This window comes from Mus caroli, chromosome 1 (assembly GCF_900094665.2).
Source record: "Mus caroli chromosome 1, CAROLI_EIJ_v1.1, whole genome shotgun sequence".
In the NCBI taxonomy this organism is placed as follows: Eukaryota; Metazoa; Chordata; class Mammalia; order Rodentia; family Muridae; genus Mus; species Mus caroli.
The window spans coordinates 171,448,393-171,473,874 of record NC_034570.1 but is presented as its reverse complement, the minus strand read 5'-3'; the positions used below and the strand labels follow the sequence as shown (position 1 = coordinate 171,473,874).

Genomic DNA, 25,482 nt, shown 5'->3' with positions numbered 1-25,482 from the left:
TGGTTGTGAGCCACCATGTGGTTGCTGGGATTTGAACTCTGGACCTTCGGAAGAGCAGTCGGGTGCTCTTACCCACTGAGCCATCTCACCAGCCCATTTTTCTTTCTTGATGTAGAGGGCTACTTCACCTTCCAGCATCTCCCTACGTACCAGGACAGTGACATAAAATCTGCTAGAATCCTGTTTAACTCTATATGGAACATGTAAGGCTTATAGTTCTATGTGTTTCATATTTTTCAAAAAAGTTTACAATAAGCTAATCAAATCAGGTCGCTAGTAAGCTCATCTTTCCTAAAATCCTGAAACAGGAACATTCATTCATTAAACCAAGACCTCTGAATTGCATCTTGTGATGAATTATTGACATGGAATACCAAGGGATGAGACGATTCTAACCACCATGTGTTAGAAACTATTAATTAGAAGTAACTTTGTACTTTAGAGAGACATATGACAATGGCTTCTGTCACTTCTATTAAAACATTGGCCAGGATTTCTAAGAAATGTTAACTCCTACAACTGACCGCCATGCACTCCATGTTCTTCACCGCTGCTTATCACTCCATCCACAGAGACTCACTTATGGATCTAGAAATTGTTTCTTTTATCCAAAACACTCTCTCTCTCTCTCTCTCTCTCTCTCTCTCTCTCTCTCTCTCTGTGTGTGTGTGTGTGTGTGTGTGTGTGTGTAGCCTTCCCAGACTCTGTGTACTGGTTTACAGGGACTTCATCTACTCACCTTGATAAGACAGATGGTGGACGAATTGTCTTTATTTTTCTTTTTGAGAGTCAGGGCATCTTCACAGAGTCCTCTCACATAAAGCAAACAAGTTTGAAATAATTCATCAGCACAAAAAAGATGGTTGTACAGGTATGATCTGAAAGGTGAAAAGGTCCACAGACTTAGCTCTCATTCCAAATGAATAAAACAGATGGTATCATGCCACCGAGTCCCAAGACTTTTGATGTATCAAGTGATGTTATGAAAAATTAATTATATGTGACTCAACTTAGTAAATTTTTAAGGTATATTTTTGTTTTCTTGTATTATTTTATGTGCATTTGGTGTTTTGTCTATATGTATGTCCATGTGAGGGTATTGGATCAATTGTGAGCTGCCATGTGGCTGCTGGAAACTGAATCCCGGCCAAATCTAAATAGTTTTCTCCAAGTAGCAAGAGGAATGTTCACTAGATAAGGGACAACTTTGATAGTAATCCTTGAAAACTTCGGTCTGTATCCTAAAGTAAAGGAGGGCTTTTTTCTTCTTTCTGATCCTTTTCGTATGTATCATGATCGCAATGGTAGGACAAACTACAGCCAGCACTGATGGAAATAGGAAGGGCAGAATGGGAACAGAAGGAAAGGCCGAATGGAAGAGAGAAGGTTCCTTAAGGCCTGAACCACTCAGCAAAGCTTGCTTATGTGGACAGTGGACCCTTCTGCCTTCCACACTCCTCATGTGGCCACACAAAGACACACTTCCCTAATGAGGATAGACAGATGGCAAATACGTGCATGAAGACATGAAGAGATAGCCACCATTAGAGGAATAAAAGTTAGAGCATTAAGAAAATACTAATTAAAACATGCTGAGTTGCTACTACACCCATCAGAATGCCTGAAATTAAAACTAGCGACAACACAAATTGATATCAAGGATGCAAAGAGAACTGAATTGATTGTGGGAATCCCAAAACACACAGCCATTTTGGAAATTAGTTTGTCAACTATTTCAAAAACTAAATACAGGATTGTCCATGCCTATAATCTCAGTACCCAGGAGGCTGAGGCAGGAAGATGCCAGGTCAGCCTGAGTATGCAGTAAGTCCCTGTTGCAAACAAACAAATCAACAAATAATAGAACCACTCAAACATCCAATGACCATATAACTCAAACTTTTAACTTTGGGTGTTTACCCCAGAGAAATGGAAACATATACAACTATTTACAGCAGCTTTCTATGACAGACAAAACTCTAGAAAATATGCAAGTGTTCACTGATAGAGAAATGGGTTGACCAAACTACAGTCAGTACACCTGAATCTAAGGACACCACTGAGCACTAACCAGACAACTATTGATATGGGATTCCTTCTACATAATACTTGGTATTTTAGAAACCTCTTTACTGAAGTATGACCAACAGGGTAAAGATAGATAGATAGATAGATAGCTGGCTGGATAGATGGATGGATAGAGAGAGGGGGGGATATAAATATATAAATGATCTGACCCATTTGGAGCCATGTGTACATTTGAGAATCTGAGAACCACATCACAATCCATGTCTTGAGTCTGTGAACTTGCTTTGCATTTTTATTACTATTTCTGATAAGAATACTCCTTCAAAGACAAGAGTATAGAACTAGAGCATAGATCAGGAGTTACCGCAGGGCAAGGAGAGGCATTGGGCAGGGACGTGTTGGCAGCCACGAAGGCAGACATGATAGATACTGTGCTGACTGTGATACACTGACAGCCATAATGTTCCATAATATTGTGAGCTGTGGAACCTGGGCAGGGGTGGGTGTGGGTAGGAAAGGGCACAGAGGATTTCTCTGTGTTGTTTTTTACAATTGCATTTCAAGTCACAATTATAGCAAAATAAAATGTTTACTAAAGATAAGAAAAAACACACAGCTGCTTGAAATCGCACAAAACATTTCTGTTTGGGGAAAGAAAAACAAAAAGCAAAAAGCAAACAAACAAACAAAAAAGATGAAGGGACCACGGGAACACAATGGCAGCCTGTGATATATTAGAAACATTTAACTATCTTCAAAGAACACAGATGGGCAAAACTGCAGATGGGACAGAGCTCAGTGGCGGAGTACTTGCCTGGTGTGCACAGGGCTCAACAGTCTTCCTGTAGCACTGGGGGGAGGGAGGGGAGGTGACAGGGTCTGTGGGTCAGTCAACAGGGTCTGCAAGAGAAAGAGTGGGGACTGAGGAGCAAGAGACCCAAAGAATGAAGACAGTCTGTCTGCTCAAGGATCAAGTCTCAAGTCTCATCTCTCATCTCTCATCTCTCATGTCTCTAGTCTCGTTTATTGGAAGGCAACTATACACTTGCCAGGGAGTGCAGCTAGAGACACTTAACCATACGTTCAGGATGTGTAAGAGAAAACCAAGATGTTATCAGAGTGTGTTCAGCTGTGGTGGGCTTCTTGCAAAAACATCATGCTAGGAAAGCAAGTCTCTCGTCAGGGTGGAAAAGGACCACCTGTAAGTAACTAGCCCGAGATGGCTGCAGAGATGACAGCCGCTTTCTGCTAGGAGTCAGCTCCCAACAGGAGGGGGAGAGGGAGAAGTGTCAAATGTATTCAGAATACCAGCATAATGTGACTTCCCCATGTGAATTAAAATTCAAGTGTCTCTAGTTCATACTACATTTGAAATCGTTTTGCTTTTGGAATTTGTATACATTGTATATTAAGATTTACCTGTTTGTTTGTTTTTTAAGATTTACCTGCTAGTCTCTGTCTTATGTCTTTTAACATTCAGTTTCCAAGTAACAAAGGCTTTATTTAGCCTGAAAAGAAAAAAAAATACTTCTTGAAGTCGGAATTCCAAGTCATGTAATTACATGGAACACATTTGTTAACAGCTAAATAATGTTAGAAAATTTCTTAGACGATGTGTTGTCTTGCACCACCAAAAATAAATGCTAAGCCATCCAAATTTTCTCCAAAACCAACAACAAAGCATAAAGTGAAAGGCAAAAGTAAGCGACCGTCATTCCACTGCCTAGCGACACAGAATTTGCTTGGCTGCAACATCCAAATAAATATTTTAAAAAATGAAATGTGTTTTTGTACATTAATTATACATATATGATGATCTGTATATATTGTACATAGAGTACAATAATACGCATATTATATATACGTGTATAATACATGTTATAAGTGTGTATCCAACTATACTTATACACGAGTTTCCTTTGTGTCCATCTCACCGGAAGTTGTAAAATATCTTAAAGTTCTGCAGTAAGTAGAAGTAATGTCGTTCACGGAGCCAGTCCATTGTAGGCATGAGCTCCACATCCTCCATGTTGAGGCCTGTTTTCGTGATCTGTAATCACAGAGGACACAATCCAGCTTCAAGATGCTGAAAGGGCCTATATTCACCCTTTACACCCCAATCCCACGTCCACTTCATCCAACTATCCGAATCTGACTTCCCCACACACAGCTGCTGCCCGTGGCATTTTCTCCAGCTTGCTTTCTTGTGCTTCTACAGAAAGACTAGGAAAAACTTCCTCTTTATCCAGAGATATTTTTACAGAAAACTCAATAAGTTTTCTGCCTCACAATTTTCACATTTTGTATAAAGTATGACGCGACTGGGGATGCGGCTCAAGGCCGGGATGCCTGTCTAGCACACCTCAAGTCCCAGGTTTGTGGTCCTGTTCGATTGTACTGTTGAGTTGATTTTAGTTTGACAGTTGAGAGAACAGAAGAAAACAGATGGCAATTAAACAAAGGATCACAATTGGCTAATTATAATCTGTGGTCATAGTGCTATGTACTTAATGGGAGTTTCTATATGTGGTGAAGTTTCTGACCAGTACACCAATTAGAAGGATTCCTCGTTGAGCTGGAAAGATGGCTTCACTGGCAAAGTGCCTGGCAAATGACCATGAGGACCTGGGTTCAATCCTTAGAACCCACCCTAAAATCTGGACACAACACCTGCACCTAATCTAAGGCTCAGGGAACATGCCGGAAGAGGGGCTGGAAAGGCTGTAAGAGCCAGAAGACCAGGAAGTCTGCTGAGAGAGTATGAGTTCCGGGAAGGACAGGGAAGCTACAGGCCTGATATTGCAAAAATATGGCTGTTAAACAAGACCTGAACAAGGGCATCAGCAATGACAAATGAACGTGGAAGGGGGGATTCCCATCAGGCCTTACCCCTAGACAAAGACCCCCAGGTGCCCAAAAACCACAGAGTGAGGGACAGTTATTGGATAATAAAGAAAAAGAAGCCATGAAGCTGAGAGAGAAGAGAGGGGGAAACATTGGGGAGTTGGAGGGAAGAAACATGGAAGGGGTTGGAGGGACAAAAGGGGGAAATGATAAAACTATATTTTAATTTTAAATAAGTAAAAAAATTGCTACATTTAAAAGGCCTCTAAAGTGGTTGCTTTTATGCTCCTCTTTGCTCATTTTGCTGTCAGGGTCTCCCTCCATGTGTACCCCAGGTTGGCCTCAGACTCACTCCTCCCACTTGTCTCCCCACTGCTGGGGTCACGGGTGTGCACCATCGCACTTGGCCTGACCAGCTAATACTTCCTGGTGTACTTCCTAAGGCAGAGCCTGAGTAGTTTACATTACCTTCGAGACAAATGAAGCAGTGACCATCCAAAACTCTTTGCAGCTTTTAGCTCTGTAGGCAGAGACTGCCTGGAGGTCATACTCATTGAACATGCCTCTGTTGTTCTCCATAGGAAGGCAGTATATGAATTCACCGTCATCTTTCAGGCATTCCTCAGAAAAAGAAGAGACTTACTTTAACACAATGTAGTTAGTGAAATGGCTACATTGATCCAGTGGAAACGATGTTAAGACAGAGTTAAAATAGGAATAGTATGCGTAAGGAAAATTAACCTCAAATCACGTCTCATTCAATTCAGTGGGGCCGACCTTATCAAAGGGTTATGGCAGTTCACTTGCATCCTAGGCACACACAGTGATAAGATGGTTAGAAATATTTATCCACATCCTTATTACCAACTTGACGATAGACCGTGAACACGCCCCATCTTCCAAAGGTTGTGGATCGCCTAACTTGAGAAAGGTCATGGACTCCTGAGATAACAGGGTAGGAGCTGGAACCCAGGTGTGACTTTAAATTTAACCTGGAGGCTTCTCTAGCGAGTGAGAAGATCAGTCTCTCTAGCGAGTGAGAAGATCTAAGATCAGGCTTCTCTAGCGAGTGAGAAGATCAGTCTCTCTCGGTGCTACTGAGAAGCTGGCTCTCACCCATTGGGAAAGCGTCACGGGTAAATTCTAAAGCTACTTCCTCTTAGTTTTGAAACATGCACTTTTATCAATGATCTTTTAAAAAAAATCATACAAAATTAAGTGTAATCATTTTGGAGTAATTTTATTAAAAGCATAACTTAGTAATTGCTGATACTCTTGGAAACTGTGGAATCAAGTGTACTGAACTGTTTCCAGTTACTGGGGTACGTGGCTTTGGGCTCACTTTCATGGTCTTCACCTTGTTTTTCTTTCTTGAAGACTATTTCCATTGTTGTAGCTGTTTGTTTTCTTATTTGGGGTCCAATTATAACCTGTACTATGAGACCTTCAAAAATAAATTTCAACCCGGAAAATAAGAAGCAATGGGCAATGAGCTAACTGTGTAGGTGGGTGGGGCGACAAGCCTTACTGTAGCAGTTTGCCCAGCTTTGCCCTGATTCTATTTTCTAAGGTCACTAGAAACTCGGTGAACACAGAATCCACAAGTCTTTTTTTTTTTTTTTTTTTTTTGCATACAAATTAAGTATAATTTATTGAAGGCTCCAAAGCAGACATGGACAGAGCCTGTTTTATACTTTCAAACACGATGTCCACAATCTATCTGATACTATAGCACATTCTTTTTCCATTAAATCTTTACAACTCTCTAGAGAAATTCCCTGTATCTCAATTCCAAGGTCAAAGAAACTATGAAGCTCAGCGAGGAGAGGAGACTGCTCAGGACAGCATGGTGAGCGCACAGACTGAAAACTGCGTGAGCCTGACTTATGGAGTGCACTTCCACTCACCGTCTCTGACTATGAATGATGACCAAAAGACCTTTTGTCATTAGTATAACCATCTGCAGCAGGGATTGGCAAACCAAGCCTGGACCAGACGTCTGTTTTTATAAATAAAGTTGTATTGGCACACAGTCCTGTCCACTCGTTGTATACTGTGTACTGATGGTCTTGTGCTACAGAGGCAGGGTGAGTGCTTCCGTGCAACAGAGAGCATGTGGTCTCTGAAGACTCTCTTGTTATACGGCCCTTTGAAGAAAAAACCTGACCCCAGGGTTTGAAGCAATGCTGCCTATGTTGTAGCAGTTTACTGCGTAAACAGATGACTAGTCACATTTCAGGTACTGATTCGGTTGGTCTAGTACTAGTGCAGCTGAGAACAGGAGTGTCTAGTAAGTTTCTTAAAGAAGCTCCTTTTATTCTTTCTTGTAAATCACAAAGTGACATACAAAGACACCCAAAAGTAGATTCCAGTTTAAGGCACATGGCAGACTTTTCTGTGACCCCAATGAATAAGAGGAAAAGATGGGGGAACATATGCAAGATGTATTATAGACTTAAAAACTGTCACAAAATAATTACGGTAACTTATGTGAATCAAATTATATCAAGATTCTTTTATATTTGCCAGCACGTGTTGTAATCAATGTGATTAATGAGAATGGATGGAACATCTACAATGAATTAAATAAAAGTTAATATAGTTTGAAATTTTAATGTTGAATAGTTGAAATTGCGTAAAATAGAATTGTACCTTTAGGCTGCACCTTGGAAGCACTGTCTTAGGGTGGTACTTCAGAGAACGCAGAAATGATGGAGTTTCCCATCCAAGCTTTTCTCTAAGCCTAAAAATATGTTTTATGGCATCAGCCTCTTCTGGTTCTGGCAGAAAAAGGTTTTAGAGTTCACCATAAGTGCATGTATGGGCACCGTTTCCAAACATTTCCGGACACAGAGAAACTGAATAAAAGTTAACACAGCAATAAAGGAAGAGACAGCTTGAAATGAGGCTTAGCAGGAGCTCAAAGGAAAGCCCGACTATTTCACTTAAGACACCACAACCTGCACATACATGTGCCCATGCACCTGTCTGCACACATGCACCCCCCACATTAGCACACACATACACACACACACCACAAACACACACAAGGCAGGTGGGGAATAACCGCATGTGAACATGAAACTTGCTAGTGGACGAATGCTAGATCTTTAGGGATAATGTATGCTAACATCTACACGCACTTCTCCCTTATTTTGTTTGAAATGTATTCCAAAACTGAAATAGATTTGTGGATAACAACTGTAAGATATGGATAGTGTCAAGAAAGGCAAGCAGGCAGACAGACAGACAACACAAAGGGTTTAATTACATAATTATAGATCACAAGCCACAGGAAACACTGAATCAGGACCCAGTCAAAAGCCTTTCTCTTTGAAGGCCTAACATGACCGGAAGCACTAGCATCAGAAGAAAAGAGGAAGCAACGTGGGTCAGAGACATCCTTCGCAAGAATGGCCGCTCACTCCATATATTCTTGTTTTTGTTTTTTGTTTGTTTGTTTGTTTTTGGTTTTTGGTTTTTTGATACAGGGTTTTTCTGTGTATCATTGGCTGTCCTGGAGCTCACTCTGTAGACCAGACTGGCCTCAAACTCAGAAATCCGCCTGCCTCTGCCTCCCGAGTGCTGGGATTAAAGGCGTGCATTTCTTGATCTTGATTTCATGATTCACAACACCACCTTTTTCTTTTTTGCTTCTATTTCCCATGTTAAGCAGACTGTAGCTTAAACTTCATTTTATACCTTTTCCCCCCTCTCCCAGTTTTTAAATTAAGTTTCAAAGTATACATATTCACAGTACATGTATGTGGCATATCAGATATGTCCTTAGCATGGCCAGACCATGCTCCCATCACTGGTCCCTCCTGTGTGCTGTCTTCACCATGGCTGTGAGGGTTCACGCTCCCATCAGCAGCACACAGCTGTTTCCTTCCCTCCCCATCTTTGCCAGTTTTGTAACTTTTCCTCACTGTTCTGACTGGTGTGAGAAGGTCTCTCACTGAGTTTCTTATTTAAATTTCCCTGACAGTTAACACTGTGTAACAGTTTCCACTCACGTGTTTGTGTTATATAAGGTGGCTTTCAGACACCCTGCCCATTAACTTACTGGGGGTTAACTTGAGGTTTTCGTTCCTTATGTGTTCTGGACATTGGTCCCCTGTGGGGTCAACATTTTGAAACTATTTTCTCCTATTCTGTGAGCTATCTCTTCTCTCTGGTGAGGTCTATGACGATGTTTCTTATTAGGCAGTAGAGTAAGTCACAGGAGCTTTTGAGAAGCACACAAGGCGTGCCAATGGTGACACTGATCCTAACACCTCCTTCTGTGTCTCAGGCCCGCTGGAAGTCATGCACGGCAGCTGAGCAAAACCATTTCTTTGCGGAGAAGTGAAATTTGTGCTATTTTATAAAACAGCACCAGAAATCATCTCTGTTTCCTCAAAGCTGGCAAAGGAGAGGCTAGAATAATTCTGCTAGCAAGATGGCCTCTGAGGCAGTGAGCTGTCCCCCAAGAGGAGATGCTCTATGACCTGTGCCACATCCTACTCCACAGCATAAATCACAGGACCCCCGGGGCACTCAAGGGAGGCTGCATACTAAACAAATGAAGGTTTTCTGCTGAGATATTGAAAAACCCGAATGTCCCAGTGTGGAGAAGGGGTTCTGATGACAATGCGATGATAAATCTATCTCTGGATTGTGGTACTCTAGTAAGAAACAGGAAGCTTCCTTTATAAAATTTATGATATTAAAATAATGATTTCAAATATAAAGAAAGAATCAAAAATGTTAGTGGGGAAAACATGCTTAACTATTTGGATATTTAATCTTTGTATTTAATCTTTGTACCAAGTGTGGTAGTGCAGACCTATGATTCCAGAGACTGAGGCAAGGGGATCTCAATTTCAAAGCCAGCCTGAGAAACATAATGAGCCTCTGTTTAAGACACCCAGAGGCTGACAATATAGCTAGTGGTAGAGCATTTGCCTAGCATGTGCATGGCCCTGAGACACACACACACACACACACACACACACACACCACACATACAACACACATACACATATACATACATGTATAACTCACATACACACACCACACATACACTACACATATACACATACACTCACATACAAACACACACCACACATACACTAAACATATATGCACACATACACACATGCACACACATACACACATATGCACACACACATACACACATATGCACACACACATACACACATACACTCACACATACACACACACATCCCCACAGCTCCACCTCCCCCCAGGCCACCCCCCACACTCAGGTACCCCACCCCATATACACACATACACACCCCACACATGTTTTACTAGAAGCATAAAACAAAGCTATAATTTGTATTTCATGGAGTTCTAAAACTATAGTCAGAGAATATCTTCAGTAAGAACACAATCCCTAAATACTTTGTCAATTTTAGCGATATTGTTAGTTTCAAAAATAATTGAAAACGTAGCAATTCTTTATGATACAAAACCTTCAAGACTCAGTAAGACTTTTTCTTTTCTATAAAGTCAGTGTCCCACACAGGCAACAAAACCTTAGGGAACTGTGGCAGTATGGGCCATTTCCTCCAAGCTGGAACAGGGCCACAGCATACCTGCTCTGTCATACGGCTGAATTCGGGACCTCTTCCTGGTTGTATGGGCAGTCTGCTCCGGCTTCACTTTTGCATTCCTTATATCAGGGAAAAATGGTTTTGAAACCCCTACACATTGTGGACTGAACTTTTGTTCAAGGTAACCTGTGAAGAAAAACGTTATGAACTGAGTACCTACTGTGAGCTCTAATATTCATAGTAATAATAGTAATTTCATATATCAAACCACAGTCAGCCATTAGATGAGGTGCAGGGAGCTTGTGCTGAGCCGACTGCCTGCGTTAGTCTTCCGGCTGGTTTCCTTTGCATGTTACATGCCTGCCTTACCTTTCCCACCTTTGAAATGGGGAGGTAAAGGATGCCAAGTAAATAGCCACTGCCCTTGCCCGGAGGGTGTCCTTGACAACTAGGCTGCAGGGAAGGGTGGGGAGGAGCCAGAGCCTCTTGGAATAGAAGTTAATGACAGTGGCAACTTCTCATCCTGATCATCTCTTGCACCTTCCATACTTCACCTATTGTTACAGTAAGAACCTCAGACACTGCCAAGGACTGAATTGTCAATATTGTTACAGTCCTTTCTAAGGCAAATGTCAGCTGCTTTGCTGAATAATTTTATCATTAGAATACATCGTTAGAGTAGAGCAAATACTCATAGGAAATAAATCTTTTAATTAACTCTAACATGGGACTGAGTACAGAATATATTTAAATATGAACGCAGAAGAGCAGGGTATTGCTAATATTCCTTGTATGGCTTACTTAACTGGCAGGTTACATTTAGAAGACTGGGGGAAGTTATTGATGATACAGGAATTTATAGAAGTGATTGTTCTCTTACATTTAACAAATACATATACAGCAAAGTTACTGAGCCACAACTTAGTAGGTAAAAAAAAAAAAATAGTGTAACTACAAACAAAACTGCAAAATTCAGTTAGTGCAGGAGCCCAGTGAGTCTCACCATGTCCCCTTTAGTCAGCCTTTAGTCCCTCCTCTGGAACTCGTGTGGTCTGAGCAGACTCACACATTCATCCTTTCCAAGGAACCACATGCAAGAGAGGGCAAGGATTTGAGGTTTAGAGTAGGATGAGAAGCTGAGGAGGAGAGAACCGTAAGACAGCAAAAGCATCTCTCAGGAGATGGACGGCGAGGGAAGGTGGGTTTTCCTGGACCAGTTATAGGAGAACGAGCTGTAAGATGCAGTTATTCCCCAAGGATTCTCTCAACTGGCAACTGTCTCTGGTCTCTCGCTCCACATAGCCCAGGCTGAGCAGCAGGTCTCTCTTCCCACTCACCACTTCCAAAACAACCCATACCCTTTAAAAGTAAAGTCCTAGTCCTCTGATGTTCCCGGCTTCCTGTTACACCACACACACACACACACACACACACACACACACACACTCCAACATTTCCCAGGAATCCAGTTGCTGGGAAGTCACTGAGTTAGCTTGTAGCTTTGGCTCCACAGAGGGCTCACTTTTCTGTTTCATGCTCCTAAGCTGAGATCCATTTGATGCTGTCCTTTTGCTATACAACAGATCTCCTCAAATCTTCTCGATCTCTAACATGTATGTAACTATAGACAACATCTACAAGACAGTCTTAAAAGGGGGATTGTTTATTTTTTACAGATTACAAGGAATATAATTCAATAGTGTCTAATTGTTCCATGAGTGGCTACTGTTACACCGTACCCGTACCATTTGCCCTCCATCCTTTCACCTTGCTTTTGTACCCTGCAACATGGCTGCCTTTCACCTCATCAGTCTGCCCACCCCATCGCTCCACAACTCTCTTGCAATCCACCATCCTTCCATTTTTTCCCACCTTTCCTTTTTATCCACTTTAGATAACATTTTTACATATATTCTTGTCAATATCTTAGACTGCCTCTCTTCAGATCTGCCCATCTCAGTGCTATCAGATAAAGGTTCACAGCAAAGTGGGCTTCAGCAACTCCACAAATTCACTGTAATTAACTGTACATACACCCTGAAGACAAACCAGAGATCCATTGGTCTTTTATCCACTTGTCTTTTTCACTTTCAATGGCTATTTTAAATTTTTCTCCAAGCTCTTTGAACTTTCAAATGTTACCTTCTAGTCTCTGACCTTTCCATTTAATTGCTTCTTCTCTGGTTAACACGCAGGGTTACCAGACGGAAATTTCCTCAACTTGTTACAGACACACAAGTCAAGCTCCCTCATCTGTATCCATGGTTCTCTCTCATACTGACCTAGTAAATGAGATGCCTGCCTTTCCTGACACCAGAAGGTTCCTTTCCATCTTCTATTTCCATGTCTGCATTGTTAACTATGTTCCCCTGCATACCCCTTCCACATTAAATCCATTCTTGGACTACACCCCAGTTATCACCACAAAATGCCTCTTCAAAGATGAACTTCTATGAAGAGTTGTAAATGTTTTATTTTTTTATCACTCAGTTCTTATTCCACTGCAGTCTTGGAATTACACCAAAATGGCTCTCAAATAACTACACTTTTGAGGTCAGTACAGTCAATGGACATTTTACACTTCTGATTTTCTGAGTGTATTAATGATGTTTCACGCTTTAGACGATATATTTTTTTTTCAGGAGGTAGGTTGAGACAGGGTCACATTTTGTACCCCTGGCTGGACTAGAACTCACTACATGGATCAGGTTGCTCTCAAACTTGTAACAATCATATTGCCTCTGCCTCCCCAGTAGGAGGACTACAAGGGTAAGCTGCCATTCCTAACTTCAATCCTTTCTCACACAGTTATTTTCCATTGATTGCTGTGACACCACATATTCATTTCTTCATCATCCTGTCCATTCTAGCTGACAGATCCCATATCTATATCTGACCTCTTTCTGACTCATAATTGTTAGACATTTTCCCTAAGTATTCTCATTGTGACCATGACATAAACTTCCAATCTTAGACTACTCCCAAATACATCTTTGGCCTGACATTTCAGAGCTGCTGAATCATGTCCAGCGGTCTCTACAGCATCTTAACTGGCGTGAACCAAAGGTATTCTCAACTCAATATATCTAAGCTCCAAATTCATGCCTACTCCTCAGGCCCCACAAATGCTTGTGTGAGGTTTTGTATTTTAGTGTATGGTACTGCTATTCATTACATTTAAAAAAAAAATCCAGAAACCTAGGCACTATCTTTAATACCTCCTGGTCTCTCCAGTCCATCAGCATGAAGGATTAAAACTACCTTCATGACAGCTAAAGTCTGCTAACCAATCTCCATGGGTCAGTTTTCATTCTTTAATCTGTAGTCTTCTTCAAAACAGAAATGGGAGCATATTAAGTCCTTGTTTGTCTGTCATGGATGCTGGATATGGAGGGGCACACCTCTAATTCCACCACTTTAAAGGCAAAGCAGGCAGATTTCTTTGAGTATGAAGCCATCCTGATCTACACAGCAAGACTCAGGCTAGCCAAAGCTACATAGTAAGACGCTGTCTTAAAAACAAGATCTGGGATTGGGAGGTGCCCTGGAGATGTGGCTTAGCAGTTAAGAGACACACTGCTCTAGCAGAGGGCCTGGGTTTGATTCCCTACACCCACATCTAGTGACTCAAAAATGCCTATAACTGCAACTCCCAGGGGTACTACCACAGATCTGACCTCTGGGTTTCTGTGCTCATTCACATACCTACACCTAAACCATACACATAATTAAAGGTCTCTCTCTCTCTCTCTCTCTCTCTCTCTCTCTCTCTCTCTCACACACACACACACACACACACACACACACACACACACACTTTACAAAGCCTTCTACAGTTCGTATCTTCAAGCTCTTTAATCTAGACACCATGTCCTTACTTTTCCAACCTTTGTGTTCCTATGCAGCTCACTTTCCTGTCCTCTTTCTCTTGAGGAAAACAGCAAAAAGATCACATTCTAACAGTCTGCCCAGAGAACGCCTGGACCTCTGGCACTCACACCCCTTCAGGGACTCACCCACTGATTCTCAGGCAATGGTGACATCAGTTGGAGGAGTGACCTAAGTATTGATTGGCTTGTTTAGGTGACAAACAGGACAATGGTCAAAGTTTGGTCTGGTTCAGACAGGAAGGGACCACTAATTTTGAGATTGAACAACACCCGAGAAATGATGTAGAAAGCAGAGGAAAATGTCATCTAAGAAACTAAAGAGGGGTTGGGAGGGCTAGGGAAACAGATCGGCTGGTGAGGTGCTGGCTGCTGAAGCGTGAAGACCCAAGTTCTCTCTCCAGAACCCATGAAAGAAGAGCACTGTGTGTGATGACACTTGTAATCTTCTGAGGGAGAGGAGATGGGGGATCCCTGAGGACTGGCCACTCAGCCAAGCCTACCTAGCCAGAGCCAGCACAGTGGAAAAGACCTTGTCTCACACGGCAAGGTAGGTAGCATCTGAGAAGTGACACTGAATGTTGCCTTTGACCTTCTATGTATGTGATCTCATATGCACATATACTCATACCATATGAGCATGTGGGAATATGGGCATGGGGAGACAAGGGCGCATGCTCACACCCATAGACAGACAGACAGACAGACAGAGACAGACAGACACACACACACCACAAAAAATGAAAGGAAATTATCAAAAGAAAAAATGCAGAATGGTGGAGTGAAACAGATCATTCTATTTTTCAATAATTTCTGAGGACTTAGCCATGCGGAAGCATCCCATGACGTTGGAAGAGTGTCATCAGTAGAATGGAGGAGGATGGAGCAGGTGAGGAACAAATCACAGACAGGGAGAGGCAGGAAGTCCGGGTTGCTCCGTCAAGAGTAATGACCCTGTAGTAGAGACTGCTGGAAGGGAGCACAAGCCTCCAGGTACTTCTGTCTGGGTTTTTAAAGAAGGCATGGAGCATATCTATGTGCTCAGAGGACCGAGAAGGGGAAGAAGGCATGGGAGAAGGAACCTGAGACTGACTATCTGGAGGTCAGCGCTGCAGACACCCGAGGTTACAAAGAGGGGACATGAAAGAGCAACACAGAGAGAACCCAACCTACCCAGCTGTTAAAACTTGATGTTCTGGGTACAGTGGAATTTGAACAAAGAAAAAGGAAGACTTAGAAAGGGTAGGTGTGTGGAGGAGCGATTAGGACACCAGCAGTTATGGATGGTGTGTGTGTGTGTGTGTGTGTGTGTGTGTGTGTGTGTGAGAGAGAGAGAGAGAGAGAGNTTAGGACACCAGCAGTTATGGATGGTGTGTGTGTGTGTGTGTGTGTGTGTGTGTGTGTGAGAGAGAGAGAGAGAGAGAGAGAGAGAGAGAGAGAGAGAGAGAGAGAACATCCAGAAAGCAGTGAAGACTTAAGAAACCATGGATGCACTGCAAAGTCTAATTCGTGGCAATCACACTATAAAGAGAGTAGAAGCATCCTCAGGCATCTTGGTGGTGCCAGCAGCATGTCTGTAACTTTATCATCTGTATCAGTTTTAGATCATGACAGTCTTGAGAAGCAGGTTTCATGGTTGGAGGCATTTCCACCTGCTGCAAAACTCATGGGATTGGTTGGACATCAAAGCTGCTATTTTGAAGGAAAGTGCTACAGTTAGACAACATAGAAATACTGTGCCTGGATGGTAATCTTGGTCATCTTCTGTTCCCTCTGAACTTGAGGACTCAGAGGGTATTCTCTTCTCCACAGCCATAGCTGACCTGCCATGTTTGCACGGTTGGCCTTTATGTGTTGAACGTCTAAGATGACCAAAAAAAAAAAAGAGTAAGAAAACAAACGACTGCACAGGCTCTCAAGCTTCGCAGCTGTAACCGACACAGACTGTTTACTGTACAACATGGCTAACACTATAAAGTTAGTATCCCCTCTCTGCTTTGTAGCACAAAAGTCCCATTAATCCGTTCAAAACGTGTTTTGCTAGCTATCTGTAGAGCAAAACTGAAACAATTACATAGAAATAATGAAGTGCTAAATGAGTCTAACAGGTATTAACATAAAATAATAAACATTTTGAAAGTTTAAAGCTTGACTTCATTTCTGAAGAGGAAGGAATTAAGTTAGTTAACTCCTGCCTTTAACTTAGTGGCAGAGGCAGTTACCTGAAAGTCTATACTCCTACATTGCCTTTATTCATGAAGAGAACAGCAAACAGTCCATCCGTATTGGTTATAAGTGTTCAGAAAGATTTCACAGGGGCACAGAGTCACAAACCCAGTGACTACAGCTGACGTATGCAGTAGAAAAACTCATAAGGCAGAGGAAATAGTTCAGGGATTTGTAAAGCCTTCAATGTATTTTCAAGTCAGGGGAGGATGGGTCTACTGCTACATTAAACAAACCAGTATGAAAAAGAAAAAAACCCACAAGCACAGCCTCTGTGGACTTATTTATGGACACATTATTGGGCATTTTTATAGCCTTTCCCTCCGAGAACCTTTTGGATCTCATTTGCTATAAGCATCTTTAGCTGTTTCCTGGTTGCTGGAATGACCACTGTAACCTTTCTTCTGTTATTTATGCACTTTAGATGGTAATCCTTAGTCACTTTATATATTTAACTTGGATTCCACATTTAAATACTGTAATAATGTCCTCAGCTTTCATAGAATTGACCTATCTTGGCCTTTATGGTTTATGTTATGAACGTTCAAAAAAATCTGTCTTTATCTGAGGTGATTACAAAATTCTTCTATGTTTTTCTAACACTTTTAAAGTTTTACCTTTCAGGCTTTTAATTCATGCCTTAGTTCTTAAATCTTTAGTTTGAAGGAGTAGTTTAAGGGGCAGAGTCAAATCCCACCCACCTACCCCTGCCACATGAAGCCAAGGCTGTCACAATGCCAGTAGTTAGCACCTTCACCCTTCCCTACCAAGATGAATAGTTTTTAAAGCTGTGCTAGGCTCCCAGGGGGGTGCATGTCTCCTCTGCACTCACCCAATAGCTCTGGATTTGAGAATGAAAGACACACATGCCAGCTAATTTTGACATGCCTTGTTAGCTTAATGGCTGGTTACTTCTAAAGCTCCCAAGGCTAGCACACACTCCCCTTTGGTTAACATCTGAGTTAACATCTTTTAAAAATCTAAATTTCATTTCTGTTACCCCAGACCCAATCCGGGAGTTGTGTCCCTAATCCAGGAGTGGTCCCCAGGGCCACTTTCCCAGATTCTTATATGGCAGTGGCCCTTTAAGTCTGCTCTCTTTGCTTCCCTGCCAAGGCAATCCTGTCCATCTTCCCACTCAGTACCTGGCCCTTGCAATCTAAAAGTCCCGCCTCTGTCTCTCTGCTCAGCCATTGGCTGTATGGCAATTCTTTATTACCAATCAGAGCCACCTGGGGCAGGGCCCTTCAGCGTCTGGAAGATTAAGATAAAGCATGAACCAATTCCCAGCATGCACCACTGTGCCTGGCTTCCAAGTGAACGTTTTAACCATAAAATTTGAGCTTATTAGTCTTCATGCATGCATTTCCGTTACAGGCTTGTCCCGGCAGATCACAGTTCCTTCTGAGAATACAGTAATGTCTTTGCCTTACATGTTTTCCATCTTCTTCTTCCTCATCTATTGCTGTGCTCTGACACTTCTCACTCCCGTCTATCTGTACCCAGTTTGACATTTTCAAAAGTTATTTTAAACTATATCCCCTTCATATTGTACACATCTTTTGCCTTTTACTAAAAACTTAATTTTTATTTATTGTTATTAGAAACATACTCCAGACTAATATATCAACCATTTTATTTTGTTAACTATGCATCACCTGTTCTCTCCTGTTTTCTATCTTGGCTGCACTTCTGATATTATGGGTTTGTTTGTTTTATTTAGATCTTCCTGCCTCTGTCTCCTGAGTGCCGAGATTAAAGGTGTGCACATCCATGCCCAGCTTTTAATTTCCAAGAGCTATTTCTTTTTCTACAACTGCTCTGGTATTGTTAATTCCTAAAAGTGGACTATGTTTCACTTTTCTGGTTGTCTCATGAGAGCTTTGAGGTTGTTGCTGAACTTCTATGTTCATGTTGTCTGGCTCTTCTGTGCTTCTTTGATTTGTTTGCATTTCCTCCGTGTTATGAAACATTCCTTGTGTTCATGCACTGTTTACCTTTAATAACGTAAGATTTGGGAGTGGGATGAGCAGACACAAGAGGGGATAAGGGTAAGGTCAGCACCAGATGGCTCACTTCAGAACCACATCCTAAAACCCCAGAATTCCCAAGTCCAGATCCCTCAGTAAGTCTTCACATGACATTTTATAGTTAGCTTTTAGGTTAGGGCACAAGCTAATGGATTTCACCACACCATTTCATACATAGGTGCTATAATGCCTTGGTCTCATTTCCCCCACTGTCCTCCCCACTCACGATCTTTAGGGTTGTTTGTTTGTCAAAGTGGAGTCTCATGTAGCCTAGACTGGACTTGAGCTCAGTATTCAACCAAAAAGAATCTTGAAGTTCTGGTCCTTGTGCCTCTACCTCCAGAGCATTAGAATGAATGGGCATGTGCCACCATGTGAGGCTGATGAACCCAGGGGTGGGCATGTGCCGCCATGTGAGGCTTATGAACCCAGGGGTGGGCATGTGCCGCCATGTGAGGCTGATGAACCCAGGGGTTCACGCACGGGATGCAAGCGCTCCATTAACTGAGTTACAACCCCACCACGGAATTCCAGAAGCTATACATTGTTGAAGTTTCACTATGGGGGGAAAACCCTCATTTTTCTATATTTATTTTTACCTTCTTCTTGACTTGTGATCCTTTTTGTTCACATCCGGCTTCTGAACTGTCAGGTCGATGGGTATAAATGTCTCCATCTGGTTTCCGTGTGAGACTGTGAAGTGACGGACTCTGAAACATATAATCATGCTGTGTTCTTAATATGAGACAGGTTGATAGTTGTTAGTCTTGATATTAAAATCTGCAGATATAGTTGCCCACTTCCCAGGAAGCTTAACATAGTAGCGAACGTTTCTTGAATACAGCCCGGTGTCTGGACACGCACTAAACTGTGGCCCTTTGTGGAAAATCTCCAGACTCAGCACACGCATCTGAGACCACGCCTCCTTTCTTACACTGATGGCTTTAATACACCCCAACTTCAGTTTTCAATACATTCCTGCTACACAGTAGTTGGCATGTTATATACTATGGCACTTACAATGCTTATCAGGGTTAGGATCACTTTCTTCTGAAGACTCTCAAATAGAACTTATGAAAATTAGCACAAGGGTGGCTCATGCTACAAAACAACTTCAGAATATACGGAAGACCAAAAGGCCACTTCCAGATACTTCCATCCACCCAAAAATAACGCAAAAATCAAAAGGGGTGTGGGGAAAATATGAATCTTGTGCTGAGTGTGCAAGGAGTTCAGTGGAAGAACATGTGCTTAGCTTGTATCACGTGCGCTCGCGAGCACACACACACACACATGTACACACACACACGGTGAAGGGAAGGAGCAGAGAGGAAGTCTAATATGTCACAGACAGACATGATACATAGAAATATCTGCTAACTACAATCAAGAATGTAAGCCTAGAAGTCAATGTGGGATAGAAAAGGCTTTAGCTAACAAGAAGCTATGCTTCTGATGAGTCAAGTAAAGCAAGGGAAGTTCAAGCAGGATCGGAAATGCTAGAGATGCCAGCGCTGAGCGTGAGACTGACCTGGACGGTGGTGATACCCGACAGTCTATGTGGTGACTGGACACGGGCACAAAATGTTCAGCTGAGACTTGAGAGGTAAGTATCAGAATTCACCACAGAAGGGCCATTCCTGCAGCCTAGAACTGAAGGGTGCAATGCCGGGGCACAGCTGGAAATAGGTGAAGAAACACCTCAAACATAGATAAAGAAAGAGACCCCGGGAGTCAGGGACTGGGTCAAAATCATCCCGATCCAAAGCCTCCTACGTCTGTGACAGAACAGAAGTTGCTAAGTTTTCCAGAAACAAACCAAAGGAAATATGTTCAGCTTTGTGGGCAGAAAAACAAAGCTGAGTAAGTTGTTTAGATATTTATATAAGAAAAGAAGTTTCTGTAAATGTCTTATTGATAAAAACGTAAGTGATGAGGATTGAGATTTTTTTTTTTCAACAAGGCCTCCCCATGTAGTCCTGGTTGGCCTTGAACTCACAAAACTCTGCCTGCCTCTGCCTCTGTGTCCTGAGTGCTGGGGTTAAGGTGTGCATCAGCCCTCCAAGCTTCTTTTATTATCTTACAGTATTTTTATGGTTCTGCTCACCTAAAGGAGATTCAAATTAGTGACACCAGTCACCAAATGGGCTGCAAAATATTCACTGTCACTTTGTGAGTGCCATTTAAACATAGGTGCAAGTGAGAGCCTGCCTATGGGCTATCACCTGCCAAACTCCTGTGGGCTATCATTTAAGAGACTAGTGTGCTTCTCCCAACGGCTTTGACTTTGGAGCAACATCTATTTATGCTCTAAGTAGAATCACTAAATATTTAATAAGCAAAAGAAGTGTTGCTTAGTCTTGGTATTAATTAAAGTGTAAAATTATATTTCCCCTTGCCTTTTGATCAGACAAGTATAAAATGTCTCAAGGAAACCTTGCACATCTCCACGGCAACATTTACATCATTTAAATGTCAGAACATTTCTCTGGGGGGAAAAACAGCCCAAGAATTTTATGCAAAGCCAAATTTTCATTTAAGAAATATTATAACATTTTCAAACAAGTAAGGCTTCAGAAAGGTAACTCCCACAAGGCTTTCTTGTAAAAATACGGCTATGCATGTATATATGGCAATGATTCCCATCAACACAGACCAGAAAGGGGGAAACTTGGGAATAAAGGAAGTAATAGAATATTGAGTATATTTAAATACAGAACAAAGTCAAACAACTCTGGGCCTTAAGATTGTAGAGCTGAACCTTATTTCCATGCATCAAAAATCTAAAGAGCATAGAAGGTATAGTTTAAACATGAACAAAATAATCAAGTCATGGAGAAAGGAAGGCAGAAGACATGAAAGATGTGTAAGTGAAGCCTAAGTTCATCTTCCACGTGTAGAGGCCAATAAACACCATCAAAGGCTCATGAAGAAAATAACAAGTTTAAATACATTATTAAGAGGCTGTGTCTACAGCTCCATAGTGGTATGTATACTTGTCTAACACACACAAGGCCCTGGCTTCAATTCCCAGACCATACACGCAAAGTCGTACGTATATAAAGTATGGAATCCATCCACAAAACCAGAAGTATTGCACGAGGAACGGAGCCTTGGGAGGAGGGAGCATCAGCTGAGATGTGGGTGCATGAATTATAAAAAGCTTTCTAATGCGCAATCAAGAGATGCAAGCTCAAGTGCACAGATCGTAACACAGACGCTGGCATGTAATAAAGGGAGACAGCACACAAAGGAAAGAGACCTGTGTGTCCATCAGAAAGACCTGAGCCCTGGAAACAGGCTGACGGCAAAGGAGGGCTGCTATCGACCCACAGCAGTCACTGACAGTTTCCGTTCCCTTCCCAGTCCTAACAGTACTCTGATTTTTAAGGTGTATCAAGAAGAAATGGGGGGTGGGGGCAAGGAGGCAAACAGCACAGAGGATAATGTGGCAGTTCTGACATGGAAGCCTGTTGGGACTTTGGAAGGAGAGACGGGGTAGGGTGGAGAATACAATGACTGAAACTTAATCAAACACTAAATTCGACTGTATAAAAACTCAATGCATTGTAATCAAGAGGGATATATTCATATGAACTCATATGCACATGCAACTGTGCACTCATACTAACACAACACAGAAAAACACGCAAGGTACCAAAGCCAGGAAGGGGTCCTAAAGTTATCAGAGACAGCGTAAACCAGAAAGCAGACCAAGAACTGATGTTCTGGAAAAAGGTTTAAACAAAAACAATAATAGAGTAGTATCTCTAATGCATTGAGAAAGCAAAACCAGAAGCCGTTAACTTGAGAATCCTATACCTGGTAAAAACGAGTTTCAAAAGTGAAGGCAGAGGCCAGGCAGTGGTGCTGCACAACTTTAATCCCAGCACTGGGGAGGCAGAGGCAGGCTGATTTCTGAGTTTGAGGCCAGCCTGCTCTAGAGAGTTCAGGGCAGCCAGAGCTACACAGAGAAACCCTGTCTTGGAAAAACAAAACAAAACAAAAGCTAACACAAAAAAACAAAACCAAAAACAATAAAATCCAAGAAACAGACACTAACAACAACAACAACACAAACAAAACATGAAACAAAACAAAACCAACAAAACAAACAACAAAAAGGGGAAGGCAGAGGACAATGAAGCTCAATGATAAAGGCCTGACCAGTGTGCACAAGACCTTGGGTTCAATTCCCAGAGCCACCAGAGAGAAAAATGGAGGGAAGGAGGAGGAAGTGTCAGGAAATAGGTGAGACATAGTAAACACATCTTCCAACAAACAGAATCAGCAGAATCAGTGCGCACATAAAAGAAAGGTAAACCCACACATTTCATAAGCAACAATAATCCCAGATGAGAAGTCTAAGATACAAGGAAGCAAAAAAATACAGTGAGCAGTCCTGGCGGTATAGCCTGTGCAGTCCCAGCTACTTGGGAGAATGAGATGGGAGGACAGCCTAAGATACAGTGAAAGTTCAAGGTCAGCCTGGGCAGTTTAGTGAGACCTGTCTCAAAATTAAAGTGGCAAGAGGGCTGGAGATACAACTGGGGGGTTTACAGTGCACCTCACACCTGAGAGTCACTGGGTGTGCCCCGATGTGTGTAGTACATGTGCACATACCGATGTATCAAGCATGAAGGCAGAGGTAACAAATACTGCCGACAGAATACAACTGTGTCCTCAAGGAGTACAAGTGTGGTGCTGGGGAAATGGCTCAGTCAGCAAAGCGTGTGCCTCAGAAGTGCAAGGACCTGAATTAGGGTCTCCAGAGCCTACATCTTAAAGAGCTGTGTGTGGTGGCCCACACTTAAAATCCCAATGATAGAAAGATGGGCGGTAGATGCAGATGGATCCCTGGAGCCCACTGGACAGCCAGTCTTGCCTCCTTGGTAAACTTCCAACCAATGAGAAGGCTTGTCTTAAAGGAAACAGCATGGGACTGAGCAACACCCAAGGCAGTCCTCTGACCTCCACATGCATGTACATACGTGTACTACCCTCTCCATGAACATGAAGACACAAACACACAAGTTAGGTGTACTTGGACACAGGGGTACAGGCTTGTAATTCTAGCACTAAGGAGGCTGAGGAGGGAAGATTGGAAGTTAAAGACCAACCTTGGCTATGCAGTCAAAAAGAGGAGGGGAGGGGGCTGCGGGGGAGGGGAAAGGAGGGGAGGAGGAGGGGGAGGGAGAAGGAAGGAAAATGTGGACAAAATACAAAGCTATATTTTAATAGATGTCAGGAAAAAATTATCTGAACTAAAGTATTTTTAAGATCTTTGCATCGTCTGAAAGAAAATTTTAAAAATTGAGGGCTGGAGATATGGAGCAATGGTGGAGTATCTACCAAGCATGTGGAGAGCCCTGGGAAAACCTGCAGTTTGGAAAGAGGGGGAAGAGAGGAGGGGAAGAGGACATAGTGGGAGGTGGGAAGAGAAACATGTGTGTGTGTGTGTGGGGGGGGTTGATGCAGGGAAGGATTGTAACCATGCTGGGCTACAAACCTATAATTCCAGCACTTGAGAACCAAGCAAAAAATTGCAGGACATTCCCCAAAGCAAAGCTTGAATTTTCCACATACCAAACACTCAGCATGTCTACAATGGCTATCTTTGCTGAGCATACGCAGGGGATTTTTTTCACTTGTCTGTTGCCTTTACCACCTCAGTGCTTCTGTGTCACAAGGTAATGACACAGAATTACATTGTATTGGGTAGATAGCGCCAGTAATCTAAATAATCTCGTTTTCCAGAGGATGATGGGTTATATGTATAGATGAGGATATTTAGAGTTGGGCTTCATGAATCTGAGAGAGGTGGTGTCTGGGAAGCCATCCTCTTAGGGACCATGTGTTATGTGCGCACATAAGTCCTGTCACAGCTTCAGTTGTCCCACATGAGGGAAAATATTCTCCATTGGAATGTCCTGGAGACCTATGTGTTGGGCATTTTCTTGACTGCTAATTGATGCAGTTGGACCCTAAGGGGATGTAGGAGAACGGTGACCACTGTGAGCAGAGCCATCGCTAGGCAACTGGACCTGCGCTGTATAAGACAGGAAGATGAACAAGTTATGAGAGGGCAGGACAGGGTTTCTCCACAGTCCCTGTTTCAGTGCCTGCCCTGGTGTCTCTCCATGAGGGGCTATAATGTGTAAGCCCAATAAACCCTTTCCTTCCCCAAGTTACTTTCGGTAGGTGTTGAATCACAGCAACAGAGACACAAACTAGAACAAAGCGGCAGGTGCGTGACCATGTTAAACAGCAACAAGGTTTTGCAAAGAGCAACAAACATCACTCATTTATGACTGGGAAAAAAAAAAAAGCAAGCTTTAAAATCTCGTAGTCTGGGAACGGGTCGCTGAGGTCTGGTTGATCAGTAGCAGCTAGGAAACTGCTTCTCTGCGGGACAGGGCTCTGGGACACTTGTGCGAGCATTCCCAAGGACCCAGGCACAGAGGCCCAGGGCAGACACCCGTTTACCTCGTTTACCTGGTATGCTGTGGCAGTCAAGGTCTCCTCCTCCCCCTCTTCCTTTTCCTGCCTCAGCACTGCATAGTCCAGGGGCATCCACAGGCACAGGTTTAGAGATTACTGCTCCAGCCCCAACTCAGTAACGGTCAAGCGCCTCGTGCCTCGGGGAGCCAAGGCCTTAGGAGCCCGGCAGTTGTTAGGGGCAGGCGCTGGGGCGGAGTGAGTACCGGAAGTGCTCAAGCCTGGTCCTGGTCCGCTGTATGGCTCAGCACAGATAAGACCTCCCTCTGATGGCCCCCCCTGCAATCTGCCAGGCAGGGCCCAGGGGGGAGATACCTATAGGTGTGAAGAGTAAGATCTGAGCGTTTGAAAGAGGGGACCTTTCATTTATGATTTTCACAGACCGTGCGTATGTTCTATTATGGCCAA

At 42.7% G+C, this 25,482-nt stretch overlaps 1 protein-coding gene across 4 annotated transcripts in view; it reads right to left on the bottom strand.

Moving 5' to 3' along the window:
- Dnah14 (dynein axonemal heavy chain 14) overlaps positions 1-25,181 on the bottom strand; it is a 242,827-nt gene extending 217,646 nt beyond the window's left edge. For all 4 annotated transcript variants that reach the window (XM_021185047.2, XM_029480568.1, XM_029480569.1 and 1 more), the window contains exons 1-9: positions 25,072-25,181; positions 19,176-19,286; positions 16,061-16,182; positions 10,476-10,619; positions 7,525-7,652; positions 5,341-5,493; positions 3,963-4,078; positions 3,474-3,536; positions 740-878 (exon numbers count right to left, since the gene is read on the bottom strand). In XM_021185047.2, the coding sequence (XP_021040706.1) occupies positions 740-878; positions 3,474-3,536; positions 3,963-4,078; positions 5,341-5,493; positions 7,525-7,652; positions 10,476-10,619; positions 16,061-16,182; positions 19,176-19,252 (942 nt within the window). In that variant the 5' untranslated portion in view covers positions 19,253-19,286; positions 25,072-25,181. The remainder of the gene's footprint in view (positions 1-739; positions 879-3,473; positions 3,537-3,962; positions 4,079-5,340; positions 5,494-7,524; positions 7,653-10,475; positions 10,620-16,060; positions 16,183-19,175; positions 19,287-25,071) is intronic.
- Positions 25,182-25,482: the final 301 nt, after the last annotated feature.